Source organism: Bubalus bubalis, chromosome X (assembly GCF_019923935.1).
Source record: "Bubalus bubalis isolate 160015118507 breed Murrah chromosome X, NDDB_SH_1, whole genome shotgun sequence".
NCBI lineage: Eukaryota > Metazoa > Chordata > Mammalia > Artiodactyla > Bovidae > Bubalus > Bubalus bubalis.
The window spans coordinates 31,411,751-31,439,263 of NC_059181.1; the positions used below are offsets into that span (position 1 = coordinate 31,411,751).

General features: G+C 35.7%; 1 protein-coding gene across 8 annotated transcripts in view; it reads right to left on the bottom strand.

Moving 5' to 3' along the window:
• Positions 1-27,513, bottom strand: part of DMD (dystrophin) — a 2,402,664-nt gene that overhangs the window by 892,579 nt on the left and 1,482,572 nt on the right. For all 8 annotated transcript variants that reach the window (XM_025277237.3, XM_045164452.1, XM_045164449.1 and 5 more), the window contains one exon: positions 5,393-5,568. In XM_025277237.3, the coding sequence (XP_025133022.3) occupies positions 5,393-5,568 (176 nt within the window). The remainder of the gene's footprint in view (positions 1-5,392; positions 5,569-27,513) is intronic.

Consider the following 27,513-nt stretch of genomic DNA (forward strand, 5'->3'; position numbering starts at 1 on the left):
CCATTGTTCTTGCCTGGAGAATCCCAGGGACGGGGGAGCCTGGTGGGCTTCCATCTATGGGGTCGCACAGAGTCGGACATGACTGAAGCGACTTAGCAGCAGCAGCATGGAGACACAAGAGACCTTGAATAACTAAAGCAATCTTGAGGGGGGAAAAAAAGGAGCTGGAGGAATCAGGCTCCCTGACTTCAGACTATACTAGAAACCTACAGTTATCAAAACAGTATGGTATTGACACAAAAACAGACATGTAGACTAATGGAACATGATAGAAAGCCCAGAAATTAATCCACACACATATGCTCAATTAAGCCATGATAAAATGAGGCAAAGGCATTCTCTTCAACAAGTGGTGCTGGGAAAACTGGACAGCTACATATTAAAAAATAAAGCAATTAGAATATTCTTTTACACCATATACAAAAATAAACTCAAAATGGATTAAAAACCTAAATATAAGACTAGATACTATAAAACTTCTAGAGAAAAACATGAGCAGAAAACTCTTTGACGTAAATCCCAGCAATATCTTTTTGGACCAACCTCCTAGAAGAACAAAAATGAAAACAAAAATAAACAAATGGGACCTAATTAAACTTAAAAGTTTTTGCATAGCAAAGGCAATCATAACACAAAAAGACAAGCCATAGAATGGGAGAATACATTTGCAAACAATGTGACTGATCAATCTCCAAAATATACAAATAGCTTGTGCAGCTCAATTAAAAAAAAAAAAAAAAGATAACAACAACGACAACAGTAAAAAAAATAGGCAGCAGGCCTAAATAGACATTTCTCCAAAGAAGACATACAGATGGTCAGGAGGCACACGAAAAGATACACAGCATCACTAATTATTAGAGAAATGCAAATCAGAACTACAATGAGGTATGAAAGTGAAAGGTGAAAGTGAAGTCCCTCAGTTGTGTCTGACTCTTTGCGACCCCATAGACTGTAGCCTACCAGGCTCCTCTGTCCATGGGATTTTCCAGGCAATAGTACTGGAGTGGATTGCCATTTCCTTTTCCAGGGGATCTTCCCAACCCAGGGATCAAACCTGGGTCTCCTGCATTGTAGACAGATGCTTTACCGTCTGAGCCACCAGGGAAGTCCACAATGAGGTATGGAGGGTCCTTAAAAAACCTAAACATAGATTTGCCATATGATCCTGCAATCCCACTCTGGGGCATATATCTGGAGAAAACTCTAATTCAAAAAGATGCATGGACAGGACACTAAATAATAATTTAGTGTTATTTTAAATTTTCTCAAGCATGGTAAACAAGCATGGTTATATGTGGCAAGTATTATTCCAAGGAGATGCATGCTGAAATATTCAGTGGTTGAGTATAGGAGTGTTTATAATTTATATGCAAATGTAAAGACAACAAAAATTTGTGTCTGCATATTATTTCCTGTATTACAGGAAGGCAGATATGGGGGAGATAGAGACAAACAGAGAGAAAGAACATATATGGTGAAATGTTAACTGCTGAATCTAGAAATATAGGAGGAAGAGAGGAGGGTGTATGGGCATTCATTTTGCTACTTTACTTCAACTTTTCTACATGCTTAAAATTTTTCACTATAAATGATATTCAAAAAGAAAAATTTCAAGCCCCATTTTTAATTAAGTAACATTTAAATTAAAATTGTTATTCCTCAATATATGTTAGTACAATAATTGTCCTGTCTGTGAAATGGAGGAAGTAATATCATACTTGTCAAAAGAAAAAAGGACAGATCATTTTGTATTGCTATGGGCAATGAATGATTCAGAGATTTCTTAATTTAGGGATTCTGCCTCCCACTACATTGCTTCCCTCTTTCATTCAATTTTTTATCAATTAACAGTATTCTAAGTAAAATACAATTTTTTCTGGTGTCAGCAATCCATTGCCTGAAGGCCTGCCTACCCACATTCCCTTGACTGGTATATCTCCTGGAATATTCCAGGATAAAGGAATGTTTGAGGACAGTGACTGTACCATCAAAAGGAATAAAACTATATTATATGATAATGAGGTCTGGGCAGATAAATGAACAACTGATTAGAAATAGTGGGGTCTTTTTTTTTTTTCAGTGCTATGAACTCTTTTGGCAATCTGGTGAAATCTGGGACTTCCAGAATAATGTTTTTAAATTCATTATATAAAATACACAGGACTCCAAAGGAAGTCAATTATATTGAAGTACAGTTTTAAGACCATTAGAAACACATTTGTGACACAGTAATGCCTGTTTGCTTATTATTAACACATTAATAAGATACTGTGGTAGATTTAATACCTACTACGGTTTTGAAGTAGTGATAAGCATGAACCATATTTTGAGATACATGTGACAATTCTAATGAGATATGGAAACATCTGTGATTTCAGATACTGCTAGCATTGCTCTGGTTTATTGTCTATATTCAAATGCAAGGGGCTATTCAACGTCAGTTAAGAAGTTAGTGAAAACAAAGAGGTATTTCCTCCCATTCAAGTTCATGGCACCCCTTGACTTCTATCAGTGAACCAAGGCTTAAGAGTCTTCATACACAGTATTGCTTTGTTTTAACCTATGACTTCCCTTTATGGTCAATAGGTTTTTGTTTATATCTTCTTCATTTACAAAGACCATTTTGATGGCTAAGTCATCATTAAATTCATTATTATCAGCCTTAAAACTATAGATGTTATTCAGTTCCTCTACTACATAATCAAGGCAACAGTGAATTTTCTATATTAAATTGAACAGCTAATTGGCTATATTTTATACTTCATTTACTTCCATCACAGACTAACTTTAATGGGTGTCTGCTGCTATTTGAAATTTCTGAGAATTTTCTTCTCATATTTCTGATATCTTACATTTTCAAAGAGAAATGTCTAAAGTTATGTAGCTATAAAGCTTCACATAGTTTTTGTAGACTTTAATCACTTAAATTATACACTTTCTTTCATTGGTTACACGGGCTAAGAAACATTAGACATTTCAATAGCTGTATTTAAATCCTGCCTGTAAACTAAGAATACTGTTGTCAACTGGAACAGTCATCTTATTTTTCACCTGTGCAATAATCTATTTCTTTGTAACTTCTGCTTGGGTTACACTGAAAGCACACCACTGATTAATAATAGTTTCATGATTACAAGTCCTCCCATGATTGTTATGTTAACATGTTCTTTATAAAATATTATTTTATTTAGTTTTACTTTATTTGTACTAGGTGCTTAGCAATAGCTGCAAGTGTATTTGTAGAAATGGCACTTACATTTTATTACTCTTTTATATTTCATAAAATTTAAATGATACAAAAATCCTGAGTTTGCCACAAAACTGATCTCAGTGGAAATTTAAATATGCTAACATCTATTTTTAAAATGTAGCATGAAGTAGACAACTTTAAAAGCTGAGTTTAGAGGAAAAATAAAACCTCAAGGAAGCTGATCTTGACTTTTTAAGGAACAAAAGTACAATGTTTAATGTAGTTCAGAACGTTTAAATGGGAGAATTTTTTCCTAACCAATTACAGCCAAATCTCTACTAGTTGTAATTAACCTACAATGTGTGTAATATTTCACAACACAGTCAGTGTACATCAATTTCTTATAAGCTTAGAAGGACCTTAAATTTTAGACTTATTTAGTGAAACAGGTATATTATCCTATCAACATTTGTAAGTTCTAATTTGCATTTAGAAGTCAATGACCAATAATAAAAATTTGAAAACTCAGGTAAGAAGTTACAGAAAATATTTTTAAAAGGCTTTACTCAAATATTATATGAGTGAAATACTTCAAACTGAGAAACAACATTTTATATACAATAATGAAAAAATAATCCTCCAGTCAATTTAATCCATTTTATGAAGATATATTTTTATAGCATGTTATTCAATTTTCCTTAATTTTCCCATTTCTTAACGTCTTATTTTAGACTAGATTGGGTCTAGTGCAGAAATGATGTTATACAGGTTTAAACCTGCCAATAGTGTAAATATATCAGCTGTTTAAATAATGGAATATTTGTGTATTTAATAGAAGGATTTCAACTTGGGGAAAAAAAAGTGTATGACTTTCCCAAGGAAGAAATATAACTACAAAGCATGGGTCTTTATTTTATGTCTATGTCTATGTATATATTCGCTGGAAAAGGAAATGGCAACTCACTCTAGTATTCTTGCCTGGATAATCCCATGGACAGAAGAGCCTAGTGGGTTACAATCTATGGGGTGGCAAAGAGTTTGACATAACTGAGCAAGCAATACTCACTCACTCATATGTATAGGTACTCCAGTATTTTCTAAACTAAAATTTAAAATGAAAATGTTTTTAGATGATGCTATTATTTAACTTTAGTAAGATTTGTCTGTGTATGTGTGTGTGTGTGCATGCACATGCGTGTGTAGGTCAACTAATATGTTCATTTTGTACAGCAGTATGAATTGTATCCACTTTCTGAATAATGCAAAAGGAGCAAAGGTGGCCAGAAGAGGTGGGCAAAGACAATGGATGCAATTCCAAAACCTTTCTAATACATCCTCACCAAAGATGCTCATCAGTGAGTTATTCTAGATTTCTGAGTATTAAAATCCACCTATTATGTAGATGATAGGTAGGAAGAAAGAGCTTGGCAATAGAACTGAGTTTTCACTGTTCATGACAATAGTCTCATTTGGTAAATAAAGGGCAAGTCCTCCTTTATGAAATAGGAAACATTAGCAACAACCGGTAGCATAATACAAAACCCTGTTTATAAAAATATGTATGTTTTCCAACTGCAGCAGCACACACTTGGCTTTTTGTGCTTTCAATACATTTCAAGGGAAAGTTAAATGATGATTGAATTCAACAATAACGTCTCTAAGGTTTTGTTTTCCCCTGTAGATTTGAACATTTCAGCCCAAGTCCTTCTTCAAGAATGTGCTAAGAAATGTAGTGGAACTAAAAGGTAAATATGACTATCATGCTTTTCAGCATCGTAAGTCATATTTGTAGCTGTTAAACAATCTAGCCAAATAGCAACTTTTCCTACAAAATAGTCATTTATAACATCCTTTTCTCATCTTCGTTAAAAAAAAAAATAACTGAGATGCAGCTTGTGAAAATTGGAATATACTGAAGACATTCATATTTAAACAATCATGTGTGATTTTTAACACAAACTTCAAAGCTTAAAATAATCAAAAAGCACTGCCTATTTAACTAGCAACAGTTACATATTATATTATTCAAGGAAAAGAAAGAGCAAGTTCATTATTGCTATTAAGTGTTGATGGAATCCTTAATGTTAGTGCTTTTCACCCTGGTTCGAATCTTTCACAAAATCTTTTATTTTTCTTTTAAGGGCAGCTTAAACAGCTCCGCTAAAATTTTAGCATTCCTATTTTAATCTGTCACCCTACCTCTTTTTTCTCTCGGCCAGCTGTTTGCAGACCTCCTGCCACCGCAGATTCAGGCTTCCCAATTTTTCTTGTAGAATACTGGCATCTATTTTTGAGGACTGCTGAATTATTTCTTCCCCAGTTGCATTCAATACTCTGACAACACTTTGCCGCTGCCCGATGCCATCCTGGAGTTCCTGTGAGATACCAAAAAGGCAAAGACAAAGATGAAGCCCCGTGTCCTTTTATTTGAGAAAAGATTAAACAATGTGCTACCCCATGCAGTCCTACTGGGGGAGAAAGAAATAAAAAAGCTCCATGTGAAAGTTTCTCTATGAAACTGACATGCCCATATCCAAAGGAGACAAGACAGAAAGACACCTTTTATGTGTCAGGAAAAAAGCGCCCTCTCAGTTCAGCTCCAGGTTTTATATTTGTAAAGCTTGTCAGCTGGAGGATGTTATAATGTCCTACAAATCAATTAGTTGGAAACCTTCTCAAGAGCAAATTCGATTTCTTGTCCCCACAAGGATGTTCCATGTTTAATAGTCTATGAAGTGTTGTAAAATTTAAACATGAAGAAACTATTTAGATTTCTTCGAGACTGTCTATGTGAGAGGTGAAAAAGAAGAAGCACAGTTTAGCCAGAGTATTTTTTTTAAAAACCTCTAGAGATATTTAAACAAACATTCATGACTATATAAGAAGTAAATTTATTTCAGAATGTTTCCATCCATGTATTTTGCATTATAAAACCTCATAAAAATTAGAATTAATTGCTTTCAGGGACAGCCTATCAAGAAATCCCTAAGGTACAGAGATAAATTTAAAAATAATCTATAGCCACTGGAACATTTTTATGAGTCATTGACGGTGTCAAGCTTAAGCATCTTCTACTTTTTATCCTGAATGAAATTTAAAGAGTTTCAGAAAAATTGCTTTATTAAAAAAGACTATTACAACAAAGTATGTATTAAAATGCCTTTTGCCATGAAATAAAAATAGCACTCTAGCATTTTTTAAAAAATAAGGTAATATAGAATTTGTAAGGCAATTACAGTAACCCATAACTAAATCTGATGTTTACAAAATGAAATAATATGAGAATTTGAGATATCTGCCATATTTCAGTCTAAAGGACTCACAAATCTTTATGTATAGATGAGACAGTCAGTGTTCAGAACACTTTCCTGAACATATGATTCTAGTTAACTTAATATTCTTATATTCTCCTGCCCCAAACCAAGTACATGCAAACTCCAACACATGCCTGCCAAATGAATGAATCAATGCCTGTTTTCTAAGACTGGGTCAAATCTCCTTTAGATTCTCATTACGGATAAACTTGTTGGATTTTTGTTTTCTACTGCTTTCATGTATTATTATTTTAAATACTAGAATTTTGGATAGTATGTCTTCAGCAGTTAAAAGACTCATTAAATCCACAAAAATGGGAACAGGCCATTATTCTAGGAACATAGTACCTCACAATGATTATAAAACTATGCACAGTCACTGAACTAGTCATAAGCTTTCCTGATCATACTCTCTTAAGTGAGCATGAGATGTGCTCTAACAAACACATGATACTTCCTTGCAACTAGTTGATTTTGCTCCATTATTTATATGCCACTCTGAACATCTGTTCTGATCAGTGTTGCATATGACAGTCACTGCTTAGTAACAGGTAGCCCCATTCATAACAAATTGTGTCTATATTCAGATTATACCATAAATTCCTTGAAGTCAGAGATGGTGTCCTATTCAGTCTTATTCCTGACACTTACTACCACATCTGGTTCATGAGAGATTTCAGTAAGTATCTGTTGAATGAATGCATGAATCTATGAATACAGAAAGTGGATGAAGAGGAGTGCTCATAATTATCATGGTATCATTAGTATTAATACTTATCATTGGATCTCCTAGAGATTCCAAGACATGCATACAATTTTCTAGGTTTTAGGCAGTATAAAATCTAGCTGAGAAGATTAGACATAAGTGTGAAGGATAATTTGCTATATTATATTCAGTAAGACAGTAAGCAAGGTGATCAGACAGATTAGATAAGTAATTATAAATGACAGATTAGAAGAGCAATGACCTCAGTGGAAGGATGAAAAGGAGAGACCATGGTGGGTAATTTGGAATTGAAAGAATGGGTAGGCCTTAGGGACATGTTTGGTCAGAGCCACAAGAGGATAGCAGAAGGCTAGCCTATGGTGTGGAATTTCTGTGATCTGATCTCAAGTACACACTTGGGCTCTGTGTCACTGTATGAGAGTGGAAGTCTACGGAGAGGTGTAGCCCTGGATTAATAGTGGGCTTGGGCAGACAGGACTCTGCTTTTTATTAAAGACTTTGCAATTCAGTGGAGAGCAACAGAAAATGACTGAAGGACAGGGGTGTGGGAGCTAGAGCTGTGTTCGGAGGTGGTTCTGGGGCAAAGTTTAGGCTAATGTTAAAGCAGGGACACTGGTAAAACAGCCAGGACAGGAGTCTGCAAGGTGGGTATTGGGGCTAAACCTAGAGTTTAGACAATGCAGTAGAACAGAAAGGTGAGAAGTAACATGAACTGTTAAGGCACAATTAAGAAGGTTAGGGAACTAGCTGGATCCAGCAATCATGAATGACTACTGAAATGGGGAAATCTTTGCCTAGAACACCAGAGTCAGGGAGGCAGTTACAGGAGAAAGATGATGACTCTAATTTGTACCTCCAATGGTGTCCAATACCCACGGCTGTTAGAGATACTTTTTAAAAATTCAAACTAGTACAGCCACTATGGAGAACAGTGTGGAAATTCCTTAAAAAACTGGAAACAGAATTGCCATATGACCCAGCAATCCTACTGCTGGGCATACACACCGAGGAAACCAGAAGTGAAAGAGATACATGTATCCCAATATTCATTGCAGCACTGTTTACATAGGACATGGAAGCAACCTACATGTCTATCAGCAGATGAATGGATAAGAAAGCTGTGGTAAATATACACAATGGAATATTACACAGCTATTAAAAAGAATACATTTGAATCAGTTCTAATGAGGTGGATGAAACTGGAGCCTATTATACAGAGTGAAGTAAGTCAGAAGGAAAAACATCAATACAGTATATTAATGTATGCATATGGAATTTAGGAAGATGGTAATGATGACCCTATATGTGAGACTGCAAAAGAGACACAGATGTAAAGAACAGACTTTTGGACTCTGTGGGAGAAGGCAAGGGTGGGAAGATTGAGAGAATAGCATTGAAACATGTATATTACCATATGTGAAATAGATTGCCAGTCCAGGTTCGATGCATGAGACAGGGTTCTCAGGGCTGGTGCACTGGGATGACCCTGAGGGATGGGATGGGGAGGGAGGTGGGAGGGGTTTCAGGATGGGGAACACATGTACACCCATGGCTGATTCATGTCAATGTATGGCAAAAATCACTACAATATTGTAATGTAATTAGCCTCCAATTAAAATAAATAAATTAATTTTAAATAATGCATGGAATACCTGTAAGATGTGTGCTATAGCAGTTCATCTCAAACTTCAATATGCACATCTCCTAGAGATCTTGCTAAACTGTTGATTCTAATCCAGTAGGTCTAAGGAGGGCCCCGAATTTTCAGCTTCTAACAAGCGTCTATCACTAGTGTGGGAATAACACATTGAGTAATAAGATGATAGAGTAAATGCCTTCTGAACCTTTGTTAACGAATCAAAGAATTCTTATTGCTGGTTTATAATGCTATAAACTAATGAAACTTCACAATTTTTATCTCAGGCGTCTTGCTTTGTATTTTTGATCTCAGTTCTTCCACTTCATGGCTGATGGCTACAGTGACTTTTACAATCCAACTGTAGAATCAACATGGGTTTTATTATTTTCATTTCCCAGATAGGTGATAGAACTGAGTAGCTAAGAATGAAGCAATAACTTAAAACTGTTAGATCTAAATCTCATTTTATGTAGAGTCCCAAATCAGGGCTTTCAGATTTTTTTTTTTTATTTTGTGAAAGAGAGCTCATTAAATAGTCTATTTCATTTGTGTGAAGAGATTTTGTAATCAGGAGAAGTATTTACAGTGTATGATCGATCTGAGGAGAATTTTCAATAATAAAGCCTAAGAAAGCAAAATAATGGACCAAAACAGGAAGTTAAAACTTGTACATGTTGTTTCACAGTTAGCTGCTCAGCCTGAAGACATGACTTGATTTACACAATTAAATGGAAAACCTCAATCAACTTTATTCACTTAGTGCAAAACAAATTAATTTTCATTCTATAACCTCTAAATTTTTTTAAGTGCTAAATTATTCACTACCGCTGAAATTTCTAAGCTCTGATACCACATTCATGTTCTGTTGTCCTAGGCATCCTTACCTATTTCTCTAGCAATTAACATCTAGTCTGAGTTTGGGATAGAAAAAAATCGTAATTAAATTGATTGGATTACTCATCATCCCTTAGAAAGCTTATTGTGTTTTGATTCTAATATTAAAGCATCATTCTTAATAATGACTCCTTATCAGACTCCCCTAGGGAGGTTTTTCAAAATATAAAAGCCCAGAATTTCACAGTAAACCAGCTGCAGCAGAATCTCTGGGTATAAGGGGACAAAGGTGTACAAAGCAGATACATTATTAGAGAAAGGTTAGGCAATAAACATGTGGAGCAGGCAGTGGCACAGGAGGGGCATGTTTTAGAGTTACAGCATTATTATTTACTTTTGTATGCCTTTTGAATAGAGAAAATTTCCTAAATTATAGAAAGTGATACATATATCTCAATCCTCCAAGTCTGGTCAAATTGAGGGAAGAGAAGAATTACAGGCAAGGAAGAACAGCTACGTTTTTATAGAAGGGAAAGATGAGACAAAGAAACTAGTCCATCTTATATGAAAAGACTGCATAAATTTAAAAAAGCATATGTGCAAAACCTTCCAAAACTGCATGAAAACAAAATCAACAGAAAATAAAATGTGACAGATGAAGAAAAAGAAGAAGCTAAGAAGCAGTTACAGGGAATTGTACAATGACAAATTGGATAAGCTACGTAGGAGATAAAGAACTGGCAAAATATCACAAACTAGGCAGAATAGGAAAACAGAAGAGACAAAAAGTGACTGGGAGAAAAGGTAAAGATTGAGGGAAACAGGAGAGAAAAACAAACTTTTGCTGAATAAGTGGATATATCAAAAATCTAATCTTGTGATTTACTGGTGGTTCTGCTAAGGTTTTATTTTGAGACAGATTAATTGTTGCCTCAGTTTGCTCACTGGTCAAGAGAAAACATGCAATGATATGGATACTTTAGAGACTTGTGAAACTGCCAGATGGAAATTTATGGTGCAATTTCATCCCCTTTTACCTTCTGCTTTACTCTGTCTGTCTTAAGCTCATTGCTACTGTTCCTCTTTGTCAGTCCCTAGAATTCAACTCAGAGTCTGAAAAATTATTTCTGGCCCTTTACTCAGAGATAAACTGGACACATTTGCCTCTCATGTTAATTCTTACACTATGTAGTCACAACTGTCTTCAGAAGTTTTAACATGCTCAGAAAGTATCTTTTGACATTATTATTTGATGATAAATAATTTTTGTAAGGAAGCAATACAAAGACTAAAGCAAAATAGCAGGCTTAGCAACAGGACACAATCAATCTAGCCCATTCATGGGCTAGATGATTCTATTCTCATGGAAGACCTGATGACCCTGTAAGTGCATCTCATGAGGAGAGTGACAAGAATTGAAAGATGGCAAAAATGGGAGAAATCCAAGAGTGAGACAAGAGTGAGGGAGAAAGAAGTACACAAAAAAGGATTGAAAAAAAGTGAAAAATGGTAATTTTTCAGTAAAAAAGATGCAGGAGGCAAGAATCAAGGTCTGGAGCCCAGAATGAGGAGATCAAGAATGATGCCTACATATTTACTGCAAGATAAAGTCCAAATACCAGCCTACCAGGCAAAGTGTGAAGTGCCTGTACAGCCTCTTCTCTCATCTGCCTCTGCAGCATTCTCTATAGCTGCTCCTCACTTCCAACCTTAACCCCAACTCCCAGTAAAAACTGAAAGGCTTCCTACTTCCTTGACTGTCCTAAGTTTTGCAGATCAAACTCATAACCTGTCTGTAATACTCAGCTTAAACATTCCCTCTTCTTTGGGGCCCTTTAAGAGCCCAGAGAGAACTCAGGGCCTCCCCTCTGCATAGGTAGTCATAAAATATTTCCAGTTAGTGTCATTCATTGGTAGCACTCATGTCTGTATTAGACTTTACAGCTGAGGATTAAGTTGTACTGAAGGAGTTTTTTCTTCTTTGAACCATAAAATGTTTCCACATTTGAAGTGTACCTCAGATTCTACTTTTAGTTAAGGACCTACAGACCTTTTATTTGTGACTTGCCAACTAAATCAGAGAGGAGCAGCCTTTGCAGACAATCAATCAAAAATAAAATGCACCTTGTAAGCCTGGTATTTCCCCTGGTCTCATCGGTTTTGCATTTCAGTAAACATTTATTGGGGCTTCCCTGGTGGCTCAGTGGTAAAGAACCCACCTGCCAATGCAGGAGACACGGGTTCAATTCCTGTGTGGGAGAAGGAAACGGCAACCCAGTATTCTTGCCTGGGAAATCCTCTAGACAGAGGAGCCTGGTGGGCTACAGTCCATGGGTGGCAAAAGAGTCGGATGGGACTTAGTGGCTAAACAACAACAACAAAACATTTATCTCAGTGGTCCCCAAACTTTTGGGCACCAGGGACTGGGGTGAGGTGGGGGATGGTTCAGGCGGTGAGGAAAAGCTGTAAATACAGATGAAACTTCATTGGCTCCCTAGCCACTCCCTCCTGCTATGCAGTGCAGTTCCTAACAGGCCTGACTGGTAGGGTTCCATGGCATGGGGGTTGGGGAGCCCTGATTTATTGTGTGCCACTAATAATAACACTAAAACTACAAGTATGTTTTTGTTAGTTTGTTACAGGAAATGGAGGCAGGAGGGGGTCTGATTAGATTTCATCTAGTACTCTTTCCTGTGTGGTGTAATAGTAGACGCGTTTGTTGGTGCAATTCCCCATCTGCTCCTGATAATGGTTGCTATAAAAGAATAATGAGAATTTCTCCTGAAACTAGAATTAGACTGTGCCTTTTCCAAAGCAAACACCCTGCCAATGAATTAAAGGAAAATTATGTACAGTAGTGATTTATTTTAATGGGACATTTACCTAATATCAAATTACAATGAAATTTCCTTTGGAGGTATTTATCTCATCCACATCAGATACATACATTCATTATTATCACTGCTATTAATGTGGATACCAAATGAATTCATCATAAATTACTTTAAGTACCACATGCTTTATGAGATTACCTCAGGCTGTTTATTTTTTCTTTTTATTTCTTTCCTAAGACATAATGCCCTGGGGGGCAGGGAGATGGAACCCCCAGACATGTATTTCTCAATTTCAAGCAGATTCCAAAGGAATAAACTGTATGTATGTTAAGTCTCTGCCTTTGGGTATCTGAAACTGAAGCCTGCAAGTAAAATCTGTCCTCAGACATGTTTTAGTATTAGGACTTTTATAATTTGAATGCCTTTAGGTGGAGTATACATGCATTCTACTGCCCTCTGAAGACATTTGAATTAGTGGCCCTTGCTTTTTAAAGAAAATTGTTACTATAATGCACACAAGTTTGCAAAGTTAATAGGTTTTACTTTGTGATGATCAATGCTAGGCCTCTCTAGGTTCGCAGATTTATTCAATCCTTCTTGGCTTCTAAATCATTCATTAGAAGTTCAGGAGAACTACCTGGGAACATTTAAGAGCTGTTTTTCTCTCTGTTTACTTAGATTTGTAAAGAAAACAAATTGACCTTTCTCTGATCAAAAGGAGGCTCTTGTCTCCGACCATGCTTGCTCTCATTAAGTGGTCCTGGTAACAGAACATATGACTCCAGGCATAAAATTCTTTCCACGTGATTACTAGGATAGTTTAAAAAACATATGGGCTATTTCATTGTAGAATATATTACACACAACCAAAAAACTGGCTCTTAAGATAGAATATTTGAAAGGAGACACAGATCATTTTTATATTCCTTATTCTTCTTTCCAGAGGTCTTATCAATTTGGAGCTACACAAATATTTATTCAAACACCATTTGGTGGGTAGAAAAGATGAAGTAAGAATATAGAAAAAGCAACAACATCGTTTTTTAAAGGCAAAATAATGTGTAAATGGAATTGATTCAGGGCTGGAAACATTTGATTCTCATTTAATCTCATTGTCTAACTGCATTGGCTCTGAAGTTGAAGTTCTTATTAGTACTTGCCATGTTTATCAAATATTTTCATTGAGTTATTCATTGACTAAACAACTATTCATTCAGCAACTCCTACTGGCCAGGACTTTTGTTAAGTGTTATTCTTCATTGGCTACAGTAGAACAGACTGATTGGAAAATTTCTAGAATAGAAATAGAAGCCTACCTAGTAGGTGTTATCACTGTAGTTAAGGTGAAGAAAAATAGTTGCATGGATCAGAGAGTCAGTGGTACAAACAGAGAAAAGTTAACGAAACCAAACAAGATTTGGAAGCTCAATAGATAGGATCTAGCCATTCAGTGGAGAAGTGAATGAAGGAAAATATGTCAACTGGGCAGCTGGAGATACTGGACTGAGCCCCAGAAGAAAAATTAGGAATGAAAATATAACTGAGATTATAATTGGCAGAGCTAAGTCTAAATTTTGTGATGTGGACTTGGCTCTGAATGTAGTTGGATTTTTCATTTTCATTGAACACATTATGGGTAACCTCAAAGGTAGCATTCATGACCCAAATATATTTTGGGACTCTCTGAATATTTGCTTGACAATTGCTTACATAGGAAACCGAGAGGAGTAATGTCATGACTAGCCCTTGCTCTGTTTCTACACTGCAACATTTTCTTTTCATCTGCTGCAAAACAGATCAATCTCATGATGTATATAAGGTAGAAAGTTGAGAGGCAGCACAATTCTCCATTTCAAAAAAAAAAAAATAAAATACAGAAAGTATCACTCTGATTAAACTGGTTGTATCTACATACCCTATCTTTTACCCACCCATTGCTAAAAATCACTGGACAAAGATGATTTAAAATATATTCATGTGGCTTTCTAAGAGATCAGGAATTAAACTTGTTCCTAAAACTCCTTTTCTGTACTCAAAGGAATTCTATGTGCTTTAAACTGTGGCATAATCTCTAAATGACTGCTTGCTGCTGCTGCTGCAAAGTCGCTTCAGTCCTGTCCGACTCTGTGCGACCCCATAGACGGCTGCCCACCAGGCTCCCCCGTCCCTGAGATTCTCCAGGCAAGAACACTGGAGTGGGTTGCCATTGCCTTCTCCAATGCAGGAAAGTGAAAAGTGAAAGCGAAGTCGCTGAGTCTTGCCCAACTCTTAGTGACCCCATGGACTGCAGCCCACCAGGCTCCTCCATCCATGGGATTTTCCAGGCAAGAGTACTGGAGTGGGGTGCCATTGCCTTCTCTGAAATGACTGCTTAAGTGTACGTAATTGTTCAATGCAGGTAAGTGTTCTCTCCAATTTGATTCACTCCAACAAATAGGTAACTTTTGGGTTGGCCAAAAACTTCCTTTGGATTACAAAAACACTGGAATAAAATTTTGGCAAACCCAACATTTTGTATCTGATGCCTTTACAATGATGCTACTGCTGCTAAGTCACTTCAGTCGTGTCCGACTCTGTGCGACCCCATATACAGCAGCCCACCAGGCTCCCCCATCACTGGGATTCTCCAGGCAAGAACACTGGAGTGGGTTGCCATTTCCTTCTCCAATGCATGAAAGTGAAAAGTGAAAGTGAAGTTGCTCAGTCATATCTGACTCTTCGCGACCCCATGGACTACAGCCTACTAGGCTCCTCCATCCATGGGATTTTCCATGCAAGAGTACTGGAGTGGGGTGCCATTGCCTTCTCCATTTACAATGATAAATAAGTTCATATTTTCCTATCAATATTCAATTTCATGGGGGAGAGAACAACAAGCAAATAACTATACACAATGCTGTATTATGACTACTGAGATACTATGCAAACAAAATCACATCACTTGTGTGACTGTGTTATGACCATGGGTGTGTACCTATGTGTATCTAGGTTTGGGGAGATGATCAGGAAAAGAAACACAGAGGCTGTGGTAATTAAGATTATCAAAGCCTGAGGTATTGGTACCCCTTATCTTAATAACTGTTCAAGAAGTATTCACTTATAAATTGAGCATAAAACTAGGCAAGATATGACAGTACTCTTGAATGGTTTCCCATTGAAGAAGGGTTAAAATAAAATATTGAAATACATATAGCACCCTAGTATGGAAGACAGACAGTAAATAATTGTGTTTCACCAGAATCTCATTTCTTTCTACAAATAACAAGTTATCAAAGTAAGGTTTAGTTTCTCAGGCTCTTGAGAACGGAAAGGCCCAGAAATAAGATAAAGAGGGATTAAAAACAGATCTCTGAGTCTAACATCAATTAATTGATTTTAAACATCTAGCTTAGATAACAGAACCCCCAAGACATCCACTAACAATCCACCTCTAAGCACATGTTGGGCCTCACTAAGTCTTATATGTCCCTCTTGCCAAGTTATACAGGCATTAAACAAAAGCTACCCCCTTTTTTTTTAAGCCTTGATTTCTGAGGTTAGCTTTCTTATTTTCCAACTCATTATCTGTTGTATGGTAATGCTCTTCTCCTTCATGGAATTAGATGAGATGATAAAAAACAAATCTGTAGCTCTTGTTGACTGAGCACATACATACTCTGGAAATCAGACAAATGAGGCACAGAATGGATTCTATTATATTTGTACAGTGTCAACAATTTGTACCTTATTGAACTGTATACAAACCAGAAGAACCTAAGAAAAAAACAAGCAGATGACTTAAGCAAGTCCTCTGTGAAAACTTCTGGAATTACTCACATGAATCTCTAAAAGATCAGAGATAGTTGCAAAAACAAAAAAAAAAGGTGGAAACCAACTATAGTGGTTTCAACTTCCTTATAAATCTAACTTGTGAAATGGAAAATATTCAATTATCAAATGTTAATGTTTTCTAAATTTGTTATGTCTCAGGAAACTTCCTTGTTAACCACTCCTTAGCATTTCCATTTGACTTAAACCTCAAAGAAAACGTGTTGAAGCCAACATTAACATCATTTTGAAACTGATTTCTCTTGTTTTTACCAGGCTGCCAATTCATCTTTGTTTTATTCCTTTCTTTCTTTTCCCCCATTCAAGTCCTATTGATTCTGTTATACCTTCTGCCCAGTTATCACTGCTACTTCCCCCTCCTCTGCTGGTTGTTCACCATGCTTCACCATGTTAGTCATGCTTCCTCCTGTTTTGCTTCACCACTTCTCACACCAAAACATCATACTTATCCTTTCCAGATTAATTCTCCTGAAGGGCAGTTCTGGTGGTTGGTTTCTTGCTCAGACATATATACCGAATTCTCAGGATCTGCTTAATGAAGCCCAAATAATTTAGGTAATAATCAGAACCTCATACCATTCTGGGATGAGAAAACTTTCTAGGCTTCTCAACTGACTCTTCAATTCTTCATCCGTGGACAACTCACAGTGATTCCTTGGCAATTCCCTAGACCTTTGCCTTTCCCCTTTCTCCATCACAAATACCCTCATGTCTACTTATGCAATTTTTCACTCCATTCCATTAGACTATGAGCTTCGGGAGAGAGAATCATCACTGTTTTTCTTAGTGCCTAGCACAGTGCCTGCTACACAGTGCTCAAATCACATCTGTTACATGCATAAATGAAAACACACTCCAAATATTATCACGCTTATAAATAAAATTTCAACTAGAAGCCATCTAGCCTGCAAAATCCTACTGCCTATCAACTGTAGGATGTTTTTCATAGTCTATATCAAATTAAATATCCTGATTTTTGTTGTAAGTTTATGAGCTTCTTTTAGTGCAAGAACATTGTTTTCTTAATGTTTGGGTTTTCCACCATGTTAAGCAGTAAAAGTTTATTGGCTACATGACTAAATGAATAAGCATATTATATGTCTTAAGATAATGATTAAATTACATTTCTAGATTTTAAAATAAATACAATAAAATAAAATGGAGAAGGAAATGGCAACCCACTCCAGTATTCTTGCCTGGGAAATTCCTTGGACAAAGGAACCTGCCAGGCTCTAGTCCATGGGGTGGCAAGTATTGGACATGACTTAGCAACTAAACAACAACAATTTAAAAATACCTAATAGGCTTCTAAACAACAAATTAGTGCTGGTTCTGAAGAGACAATCTTCAGAGACTGGGCAAAGAAAATTAAAGTGTTTGGCACTTTCTATTAGTGACAAAGATGTCCAGGGAGCAGTGCTTTTACAGAAGAAACACACTGCTGACTAAGCAGCAACAGTGCTTTTCAATAGAGTTTGAAGACAACTTTTTTTTAAAGTAGGAAAATGTCTCTGTCCTTTCCAATTTCCAAGTTATATCAATGACCTCAAAATAATATTACTTTAACTCAATAAGAAGAAAGGCAAATGACCACTGTTTATGAATAGCCAGTGAATACATGAAAAGATGTTCAATGCTGTTAGTCATCAGAGCTATACAAATTAAAACCACAAGATACCACTTCATATTCCACAAAATGGAAAAAATTGAAAGTACTGTTAAGATCAAATACTGGTGCAGTGTAGAGCTGATGGAGTTCTCTACCATCACTGGTGGGAGTAGAAAATGACACAACCACTTTAGAAAAGTGTTTTGCAATATCTTATCAATTTCAAGATCTGATGGAGCCATTTCACTCCTAGGTATTTACCCCAAAGAAATGAAAACCTGTGCTCACCAAAAGACTTGTACACAAACATTCACAGTGTCTTATTCACAATGTCCCTAAACTGAAAGCAGCCTAAATGTCCATCAATGGGAGAATAGACAGATTGTGGTACATTTATAGAATGGAGTATCAACTGGCAATAAAAAGGAGTGAACTATTAATGTACTCACAACATAGATGAATCTCAAAAATAGTATGCTGATCAAAATAGCACAGACTGCACAATTCCATTTATATGGATTCAAGAACTGACAAAACGAATTTATGGTGATAGAAATTCTAACAATAGGTGCCTACAGGGAATAGGAATTGAAGGTGTCCTGAGGTGATAGAAATGTTCTTTTTATTGAGGGGTTGGTTTTACGAGCAGAATCACTTGACAAACTAAGCTGAACACAGTATCTTTGCTTCTCAGTTCTTGGGACATCCTTCTACACTTCTTTATTTATTTGCTCTAGTAATATAGACCAAGAATGCATAGAAAATAAATGATATGGCTGAATCTATTATGTGAAAGTATCATGAGAGACTGAAATGAAGAACTAAATGTAATAGGTTCAAATTTTATATAAGAATAAATGTTTCCTCCCCTCCACAGTAAATCTGTCATATTTTATAAATTTTACTATAAAGAAATAAGAACAATATCACTTTCAAGTGCTTTTCTCTTCTTATTTAAGTGCTACCTCAGCCATGTTAAGAATGAAGATTTCTAACAAATTTAATTTCTTTCTCTCCCACTTCGTAAAGCACACATTGATGTTTCTTATGCAAGAAAGGAACTAAGACAGGTAGATTTCCAAACCTCAGTCACCTGCAGACAAAATTTAAAAGGGTTCAGAAGACTAATCCAGTTATGTGGGGACAGACTTAGTGAACCACCAGGGACGTTATACCATGTACCCTTTCATCCCAATATACAATTGTCAGTTTGGACAATCTACAGGACAAAGTGGCATCTGTCTTTCAAGAAACTGTGTATGAATATACATGTGGTGTGAGAGATTAAGAAGGGGGAAAAAAACATAGTAATCTCATGATTTAAAATTTTTTTTCACTTTCTTTTTTTTAATTTAAATTTATTTATTTTAATTAGAGGCTAATTACTTTACAATATTGTATTGGTTTTGCCATACAAAAAAATGGTGCAAGAAGCCTGTGAGGCTTTCAAAAATAAAATTTTGACCACATCATTGCAAATAATCCCAAAGAGTTCTTAAAAAGAAGTGTGGTGTTGAACGAGATGCATGCCATCATGCAGGGGATCCTAAATGAGCTCTGATTCTATTGATAAAAGTGTATCAACATGGGATGAAAAGGGAGACATAACTGAGGGCAAATACTCAGAAAAGAACACTATAGAACAGTACAAACAGCGTGGGAAAGTTGAGCCTGGAAGTAAGTGAGACTTGTGATGATGTTAAAAACAGCATTCAGGGCCTTTTCACTTTTGTTTGCAGGAAGTAGCAGGCGAAAGAGATAGGTTCACTGATTAGGGCAGAAGGGGAAGGTTGGGGATACAGATGACACAGAAAGCAGAACCACTCAGCTCCTCTGCTTGTCTGCTCTGTCAGGGACAATGTTCATCAGAATGGAAAAAGCGTAACTGTACGAGAGAAATGAAGCCCAAAATAGGTGAGAGAGTTTTAAAAGAGCACCTTGCTGCTCTAAATGAGCTAAAATCTCTGGCTCTAGACCAATTATATCCCAGGGACATGAGAGAACTTGCATGGATACGGTCCTACCCTGCTGTCAGCGGTCTTTGTGGAACTATGTTAACACTAGAGATGAGCAAATGTCATCCCAATTTTCAAAACTGGGAAGAAGTCAGTGCAACTGGTTTCCATCTAGTCCTGCTAAAGAGCAGTTCTGGATGACTGAACAAGGAGCAAACAAATACTCATTAGCAAAGACAACGTCAGGCAGCTCATTTGGGTTTGGATGACAACTTGTTCTTGTGGTGGACATGTGTGCCTGTGTTTCTGGTTTAATCTCTTAGGCAGTATGAAAATTGAATTTCACATTTCTAAGCAACTTAAAATAATTTCTTTCTTCTGGTAGTAAAACTGTCCCCAGCTGCTAAAATGAAGTAACTCTATAAGTACTTCACTGTATTCTACAGAGAGCAGTGAAATGTCCAATTGCCTTTGTTGTTATTTAGTCTCTAAGTCGTGTCCGACTCTTTGTGACCCCATGGACTGTAGCCCACCAGACTCCTCTGTCTATGGGATTTCCCAGGCACGAATACTGGAGTGGGTTGCCATTTCCTTCTCCAGGGATCTTCCCAACCCAGGGAGTGAACCTGCATCTTCTGCATTGGTAGGCGGTTCTTTACCACTGAGTCACCAGCTGCCTACCATCTGAACAAATTTGAAGACCTCTGGCTAAAAATGAATGGAGACAACGATCTGGTGTATGAACCACTCCATGTATTTGATGTGGCAAAAATAAATTTTCTTTACACAAGAACAGAACAAGAGGAAATAATTTGCAGGGACACTGAAGAATCTACATAGGAGGGAGATTTCTGAAGAGAGGCATGCTAGAATTAGACAAGATGAGAAGCAAGAAAAATGTTAAATGGGAAATGAGATGAATGATTTTTACTCTTGGTTTTCTTTCATTATTTTGAATGCATTTTTGCAATGAAAAAGTGTACTTTTCAATCAGAAAAAAATAGGCTATATTCATTTGTAAAATAAATTAATATAATGTCACTCAAACAAGATATGTTATCTGGGTGTTTTACTTAAGAGTCAGAGAACATACAACATAGCCTTTCCTAGTGCTGTATTTTAGTTATTCAAATGCAATATTTCAAAATAAGATTATCTCACTTTATATACTAAGATTGCAGCATTTATAATTCACTACATTATTTGCTCAAGTAGATAGTATTAAACTTACTCAGGGGTATAGTGGACAAAAGATACTCCTAATTGTAAATGATAATCCATCACATCTCAGTTAATGTCGCTAAGCTCTTCTAATATCATCTGTAACATCATTTCATAGCTCTCTTTAATGCTATTTTTCTATGTACTTAGAATAAATCAATGTCTACCATGAAAACATCAAGGGGAAAGAGTTTTTTAAAGTTCCATAGGTCCAATTTACTTGATGTCCCATGAACATGCTGTCTTTCATAAAAACTGAGACAAATATGCAAATTGGGACAACTCAGAATTATAACAGCCAACATATTTTAGGAAAATAGCTCTCATCTTGTTTTGACAATCAAAATAAATGGCTAGGAATGACTTCTATGATCTGGAGGTATGTCCTCAAACTCCTACTCTATACCACACTTTTCCCATATTTATGTTCCTTTTTCTTATCTTTAATAAAAATATATATTCTCAGTCCCTTCAGTCCTGTCCAAGTCTTTCTGATGCTATGGACTATAGCCCACCAGGTTCCTCTGTCCATGGGATTCTCCCAGCAAGAATACTGGAGTGGGTTGCCATTTCCTTCTCCAGGGGATCTTCTGAACCTAGGGATCAAACCTGCTTCTCCTGCACCGCAGACAGATTCTTTATTGCTGAGCCATTGGCTTTAACATAAAATTTTAGTGCTTATCTCGCTTGGTTCCATTTTTTTCTATTAATATTTCATGTTATAGTTTGAAGCCTTGTTATACACTGTCTCAAATCCTTTGTGGATTGAAGAAGGGTATAAATCAATAAAACCTAAAACTCAATTTGCTCCTTTAAGTAAGCACTTTAAATGTTTAATCAGTAAAGACAAAGTTAGCTTTGTATTTTACATTTAAAGCATTATCATATTTTCAACATGAAAAGAAAGTTGTAAAAAAAAAAAAAAAAAAAGCATGGGGGAGAAGAACAATCTGAGACATTCACAAGAGATTCCAGATTCAGCAACAACTTATCTACCTACTCATTGCTTCTGCTATGATCCCTTGCTCAGACCAGGAATGTTACTGATCATACAGAAAATTGTGTTAAATTGGTGAAGATATTATTGGTACTATAAGTCAGTTCAGTTGCTCAGTCATGTCCGACTCTGTGACCCCATGGACTGCAGGATGCCAGGCTTCCCTATCCATCACCAACTCCCAGAGCTTTCTCAAACTCATGCCCATTGAGTCAGTGATGCCATTCAAACATCTCATCCTCTGTTGTAACCTTCTCCTCCTGCCTTCAATTTTTCCCAGCATGAGGGTCTTTTCAAATGAGTCAGTTCTTCGCATCAGGTGGCCAAATATTGGAGTTTCAGCTTCAGCATCAGTCCTTCCGATGAACACTCAGGACTGATTTCCTGATACTATGCTAAGACAGTTATTACAATTATCTTTTAGGGATAATCTACTACTCTTACATACTTTATAAAGTGCTATTAGATGATTATTTCACTTTAGACCTGCACAGATACATGAGGTAAGCAATAAAAAAAAATTTGTTACTATCCCCATATTAAAGATGAGGGAATGGAAGTGATGGATGTGTTTATGGAATCAATTGTGTTGATGGTTTCACGGATGTCTACTTACTTCTAACATCATCAAATGCACACATTAAAAATGTATAGCTTCATAAGTATCAAGCATGCCTCAATCAAGTGGTTTTTTTAAAAAATGATGAGGAATTGGGAGCCTAAATGACTTCTCTGGCCTGACTCATCCTCCAGGTGTGAGAACCAGGACTAGGATCCAGATGATCACCATGTGTGTTTCAGTGAGGTTCCCCTACTCAGTACTGCCTCTTTTCTGACTCAGTTATTGTGATATTACGGAGATAGAGAGGCACATGAAAAGTAGAAAATACACAAAATTAGGCAAATTGCATACATGTTTAAATTATTGTGCACATAATAAACCAAGAGTTTCATTATTATAGCTCTTTTTCTTGGGAGAAAGCTTATTTGATACAGGTTTTCCTATTTAAAAAAACCCACTATTTTGTCATTCCACTTCATAGTGTTTGTACATTTAATTGGGCTTCCCTGGTGGTTCAGATGGTATTGAATGTGATCATTATATAAAAAATGTGGATCAAAATAATGAGAAATATATCAATGCAGAATATGTTTGGAGCTGATTTAGAGAGGACCACAGCATTCCTAGATTGCATTACGTGTTTTCGTAAAGCTGTTATATTAGAATGTCATGCTGACATGATTCTTGATAATGTATTTAATGGTTAAAATATGCATGCTGAACATTTCTGTAGAGTTCGTTGCATCTAATTTTCTGTTTCATCTGAAACAAGAAGGTGAATGATGCAATTGTGTGTTTGTGGGTTTTTTTGCTGTGAAACTTAATGAAAATTCTGTCCACTATCAATCAGATGAATCTTTTCTTTTTTTTTTGTTATCCAAACAAATATGCTCAAGAGTAATTTATTTTTATTAAAAAGTCCTGTACTAACATGATGAAAAAATACAAACAAGGCTCTAATTTCTTTCAGATGCACTTGTTGGTAAGATGCACACTGGTGAGTAGGTGAAGCTTTATTCTTACATTTATATTTTTGATGTTATATGAACAGACCAGGTATTGTACAAACAGACAGATTTTTAAGCTAGCATTTTCAATGGCCAATCTCCAGAAATGAAAATGTGCACATTACCTTTTTCTCTACAAAAAATCAAGGTTGAATGCTCATCTGAAATGATGAGCTCATCTGAAGCTCATCTGAAATGTTGCTGCAACCGAAAGATGTCTACTCAGGCCCACATTTATGTGGAATGATTTGTTTCAATGTATTCTTACAGTAATATACTGTGAAAATGACAGGTCAACAAACCTCACACATGCCCTAAAACCCAATGATATATGAGTGATTCATTTTGCAAGGATTTACAAATCACATTTCATTTTGAAAATCACCATAAGAGATAGAAACATTGTCATAATGTGGGGGTAAGTCGCTATTATTTCTTTCAGAAAGAGAGGAATTCACAAAAATAGTAGAAACTCAGAAGAGACCATAAACACAAACAAAGTTCTCTTCTATTATTGATTGAGCATATGAAGGTTATTTGGTTGAAGCTCTGTTATTTGACACTGAAAGCCAAAAACAAAACATCTACATGATGATTTAGAAATCTCAAATATACTAATGCATTCTCTATTTGACAATTTGGCAGTGTTAAAAAGGAAATGCCCTACCCCTCTGCATGGATTGTTATATTTTTAAAAAGTGCTTTTAAAATTCAACTGTATTTTTTTAATATGAAAATCAACATCTAGGAAAATAGTTATGTTGCACCTGCATAATAGCCTTTGGGTAAGTGTGAATTAAGTTGAGAGGCTCTCAAATAGTTAAATACTGACATTTAGGTTTTGGTTGACAACCAGCATTATCTCTTTAGTTCTATGTATCTAAAATATACAGAAGTAAGAAATAAGGTAACCATTTATCTCTAAGACTAGGATGATTAATTAATTTGTTTAGTAAGTTTTTATTGAGTGTGGTTGCATCTTATATGAGACAGTTCTAACCTCTTGGCATTTCAGTCTGGGCACAGACAAACAACAAACACACACACACACACACACACACACACATTGCAGTAACTGTTATTACAGTACAAAGAAAAACACAGTACACTGTTTAAAAAATAATGGTGGAAATGCAAATAGGGGAACTGTTAATGATACAACTTTTTATTGGGTGTCTAGGAATGACTTTTGTGGTGAGGTTATTGAAATGGAAGATGTGCCAAGAATAAGAGAGTTAATTGTCTATATTGATGGAGAAAATAGGATGTGTGAAGTGCCTAGTTAAGAGAGGGTTTGGTAAAGGTGTGAATAAAAAGAGCTGAAAGAAAAAAATAAAAACAGCTGGATGTGCAAGGAAGGGTAGCATGTAATGAACTCAACTCTACACATTTATAATAAGAATAGTCATAAGAATGACCAAAATTTGGCAACAATTCAAATTCCCAATAGTTGGAGAATAATGAATTATTTACACTCATTTTGAGATTTTATCATATTGCCTTTAAAAATAAAAAAATGTATAATTGATGATTGAGTAAAATATAAGCAAAATAGTAAATAATAGAAGGTAAAATAGTATATGTAATACTATTCTAGTTTACTAGAAAAGAAATCTACAAAATCACTGAAAGTTTGAAAGCAAAGCTCAAACCTATTAATAGCAATGTATGGAGAGAAAGAATATGATTGTTTTAGTTTAAAAAATACTTTTATGAGTTTTCAAAAATTTCAGATGCTGCACTTTAAAAATCATAGGCAAACATGAAAAATGAAAATGAAACAACCACCATAAGGCCTTTCTCTAAATATGAAAAATAAGCTTAAACATACATAGAACTAAAACTAAAGTGTTCTTGTTTGTATGTGCATATGGAGAAAAATAGTGAGACAATATTTGAATTCTGTTAACTGTGATAGTGTTGAGTTCCATAGATGTGTGTGTGAAGGGGAAGGTCATTCATCTGTCCATTTCTCTGTCCATACGTCATGAGTACAAGACATTTGAAATAAGGTTACTGAGTTATCATTCTTTTTAAAGTCACAATTTAATCACTTAATAAAGCTCAGTATGATTTGCCAAAGAAGACCTTCATTTGTGTTCATGAGTATTGGAGGAAACATGTCAAAATAACCATATGGTGGAAAGAATTAGCTGACCACTGCTCTTAAATCCATGTGCTCATCATCATCTCTTGAACAGGGAAAAATGGCAAGATCACAGCTATATTCAAATACTATGGTCTTTATACTCAAAAATCTCTCTCTCTAGGTTATGTGTATCCTGCCTTTTATAAGTTCACATTATTTTAATAGAGGTGATGACAGTGCTAATAAAACAACTCCTAAGTATTAAAAAAATTTATTTCAGTAGTAATTCTCATCTATTGCCTAAGTTCCAGTATCTAAGTAACTTAAAAAAGTCAGATATATACTGCCTTGTTTGAGAAAACAGTACACTAGATAGAAAATCAGACTAAAGAACTTATTACACAGTTATCCAAATTGATGAGAAATTTGTACTTGATTACAGAATGGTAGGTGATTGATTTGATTCAACTCCAGAGAAGTAAGATTTAGAAGATAAAATCATTTGTTCACTTACAAGTTATTTGACTTCAAGCAAGTCACTTAATTTTCAGTTTATTCATCTGTAAAACTAAAAGAATAATAATAATAGCATCTACCACCTAGTGTTGTTGTGAGGATAAAATGAAATCTTATAGTGGGCACATGGTTCTTACATTTTGATTTTTTTTCTTGGCTCTGTTATGCTTTGCTGATAAAAATTATCTTCTAAACATCAATTTATACATATATTTTCCAAAGCCATTTTTATTATGTAGAACTTTTAGGAGTAGTAAATCGGGCTTCAATTGCAAGTGATGATTACCTTCTGTCCTTATTAGCTACTGATTTGATTCAAAAGCACTGAAGTATTGTAGGTTACTCATTGCCTTTTAATCAATTCTTAAAGATTTTGGATCCAACAAGGAGAAAAATACATGTTGAGGCAGCCAGATTTTAAGAGCCTCCTTTGCAAATAAATAATTCTTGGTTTTGATTTTTCCAAGTAACACTTCAGATGAAGTTTTTCTGCTCATACATGTTCTTACTGGATCAGAAAATTTTGTCCATGCCTCTACTAACAGTGAATGGGTTTTTTGACAAGCATAAGGAATGCTTCTAGATCTATTTCCTCTGCCTGTGAAATGGCAAAATATTTGCTATATTATATAAAAGGGAAACTCAGCTGTGCACCAACACAATCACTTTCTGTCCTTAATAGAGAAAAGTAATGGTAGCAAGAACTAGGCCAAGTGCCAAAGTCTGTTTGTATTGACCCAGCTTCTGCTGTAGCAGGTTATATACATCTATCCTGGGTAACATTCAGTCCACTGAAAGTGGCTTTCTTGTTACAGTGAATTAGTATTATCATCAGGGTAAGTTTCCCACCACTGGCTTTTGATGATAGGGAGTCAAATGTCAATCAATCAACCCAACAAACGACAGCCACCGAGGGAATATTTGGAGCTTATTTAATTATGCCTAGCTTTGAAATAATTCTATTATTATTGAATAGTGTTGAGCAAGTCAATTGATCTTTAATGCACTAAACAAATGCATTTAATTTGGGGGCAGTTATCTCAGTAACTTTTATGTATTCAGGGCTCTAATAGCCTGCTCCTGGTTCCCCCATCCCCATTCTGGTTGTATATAACATTTCCATAGTCAGTATGACTAGGTGCTTTGAGGTACTAGGAAGAGATAATAACTATTGATAGTTCTATATAT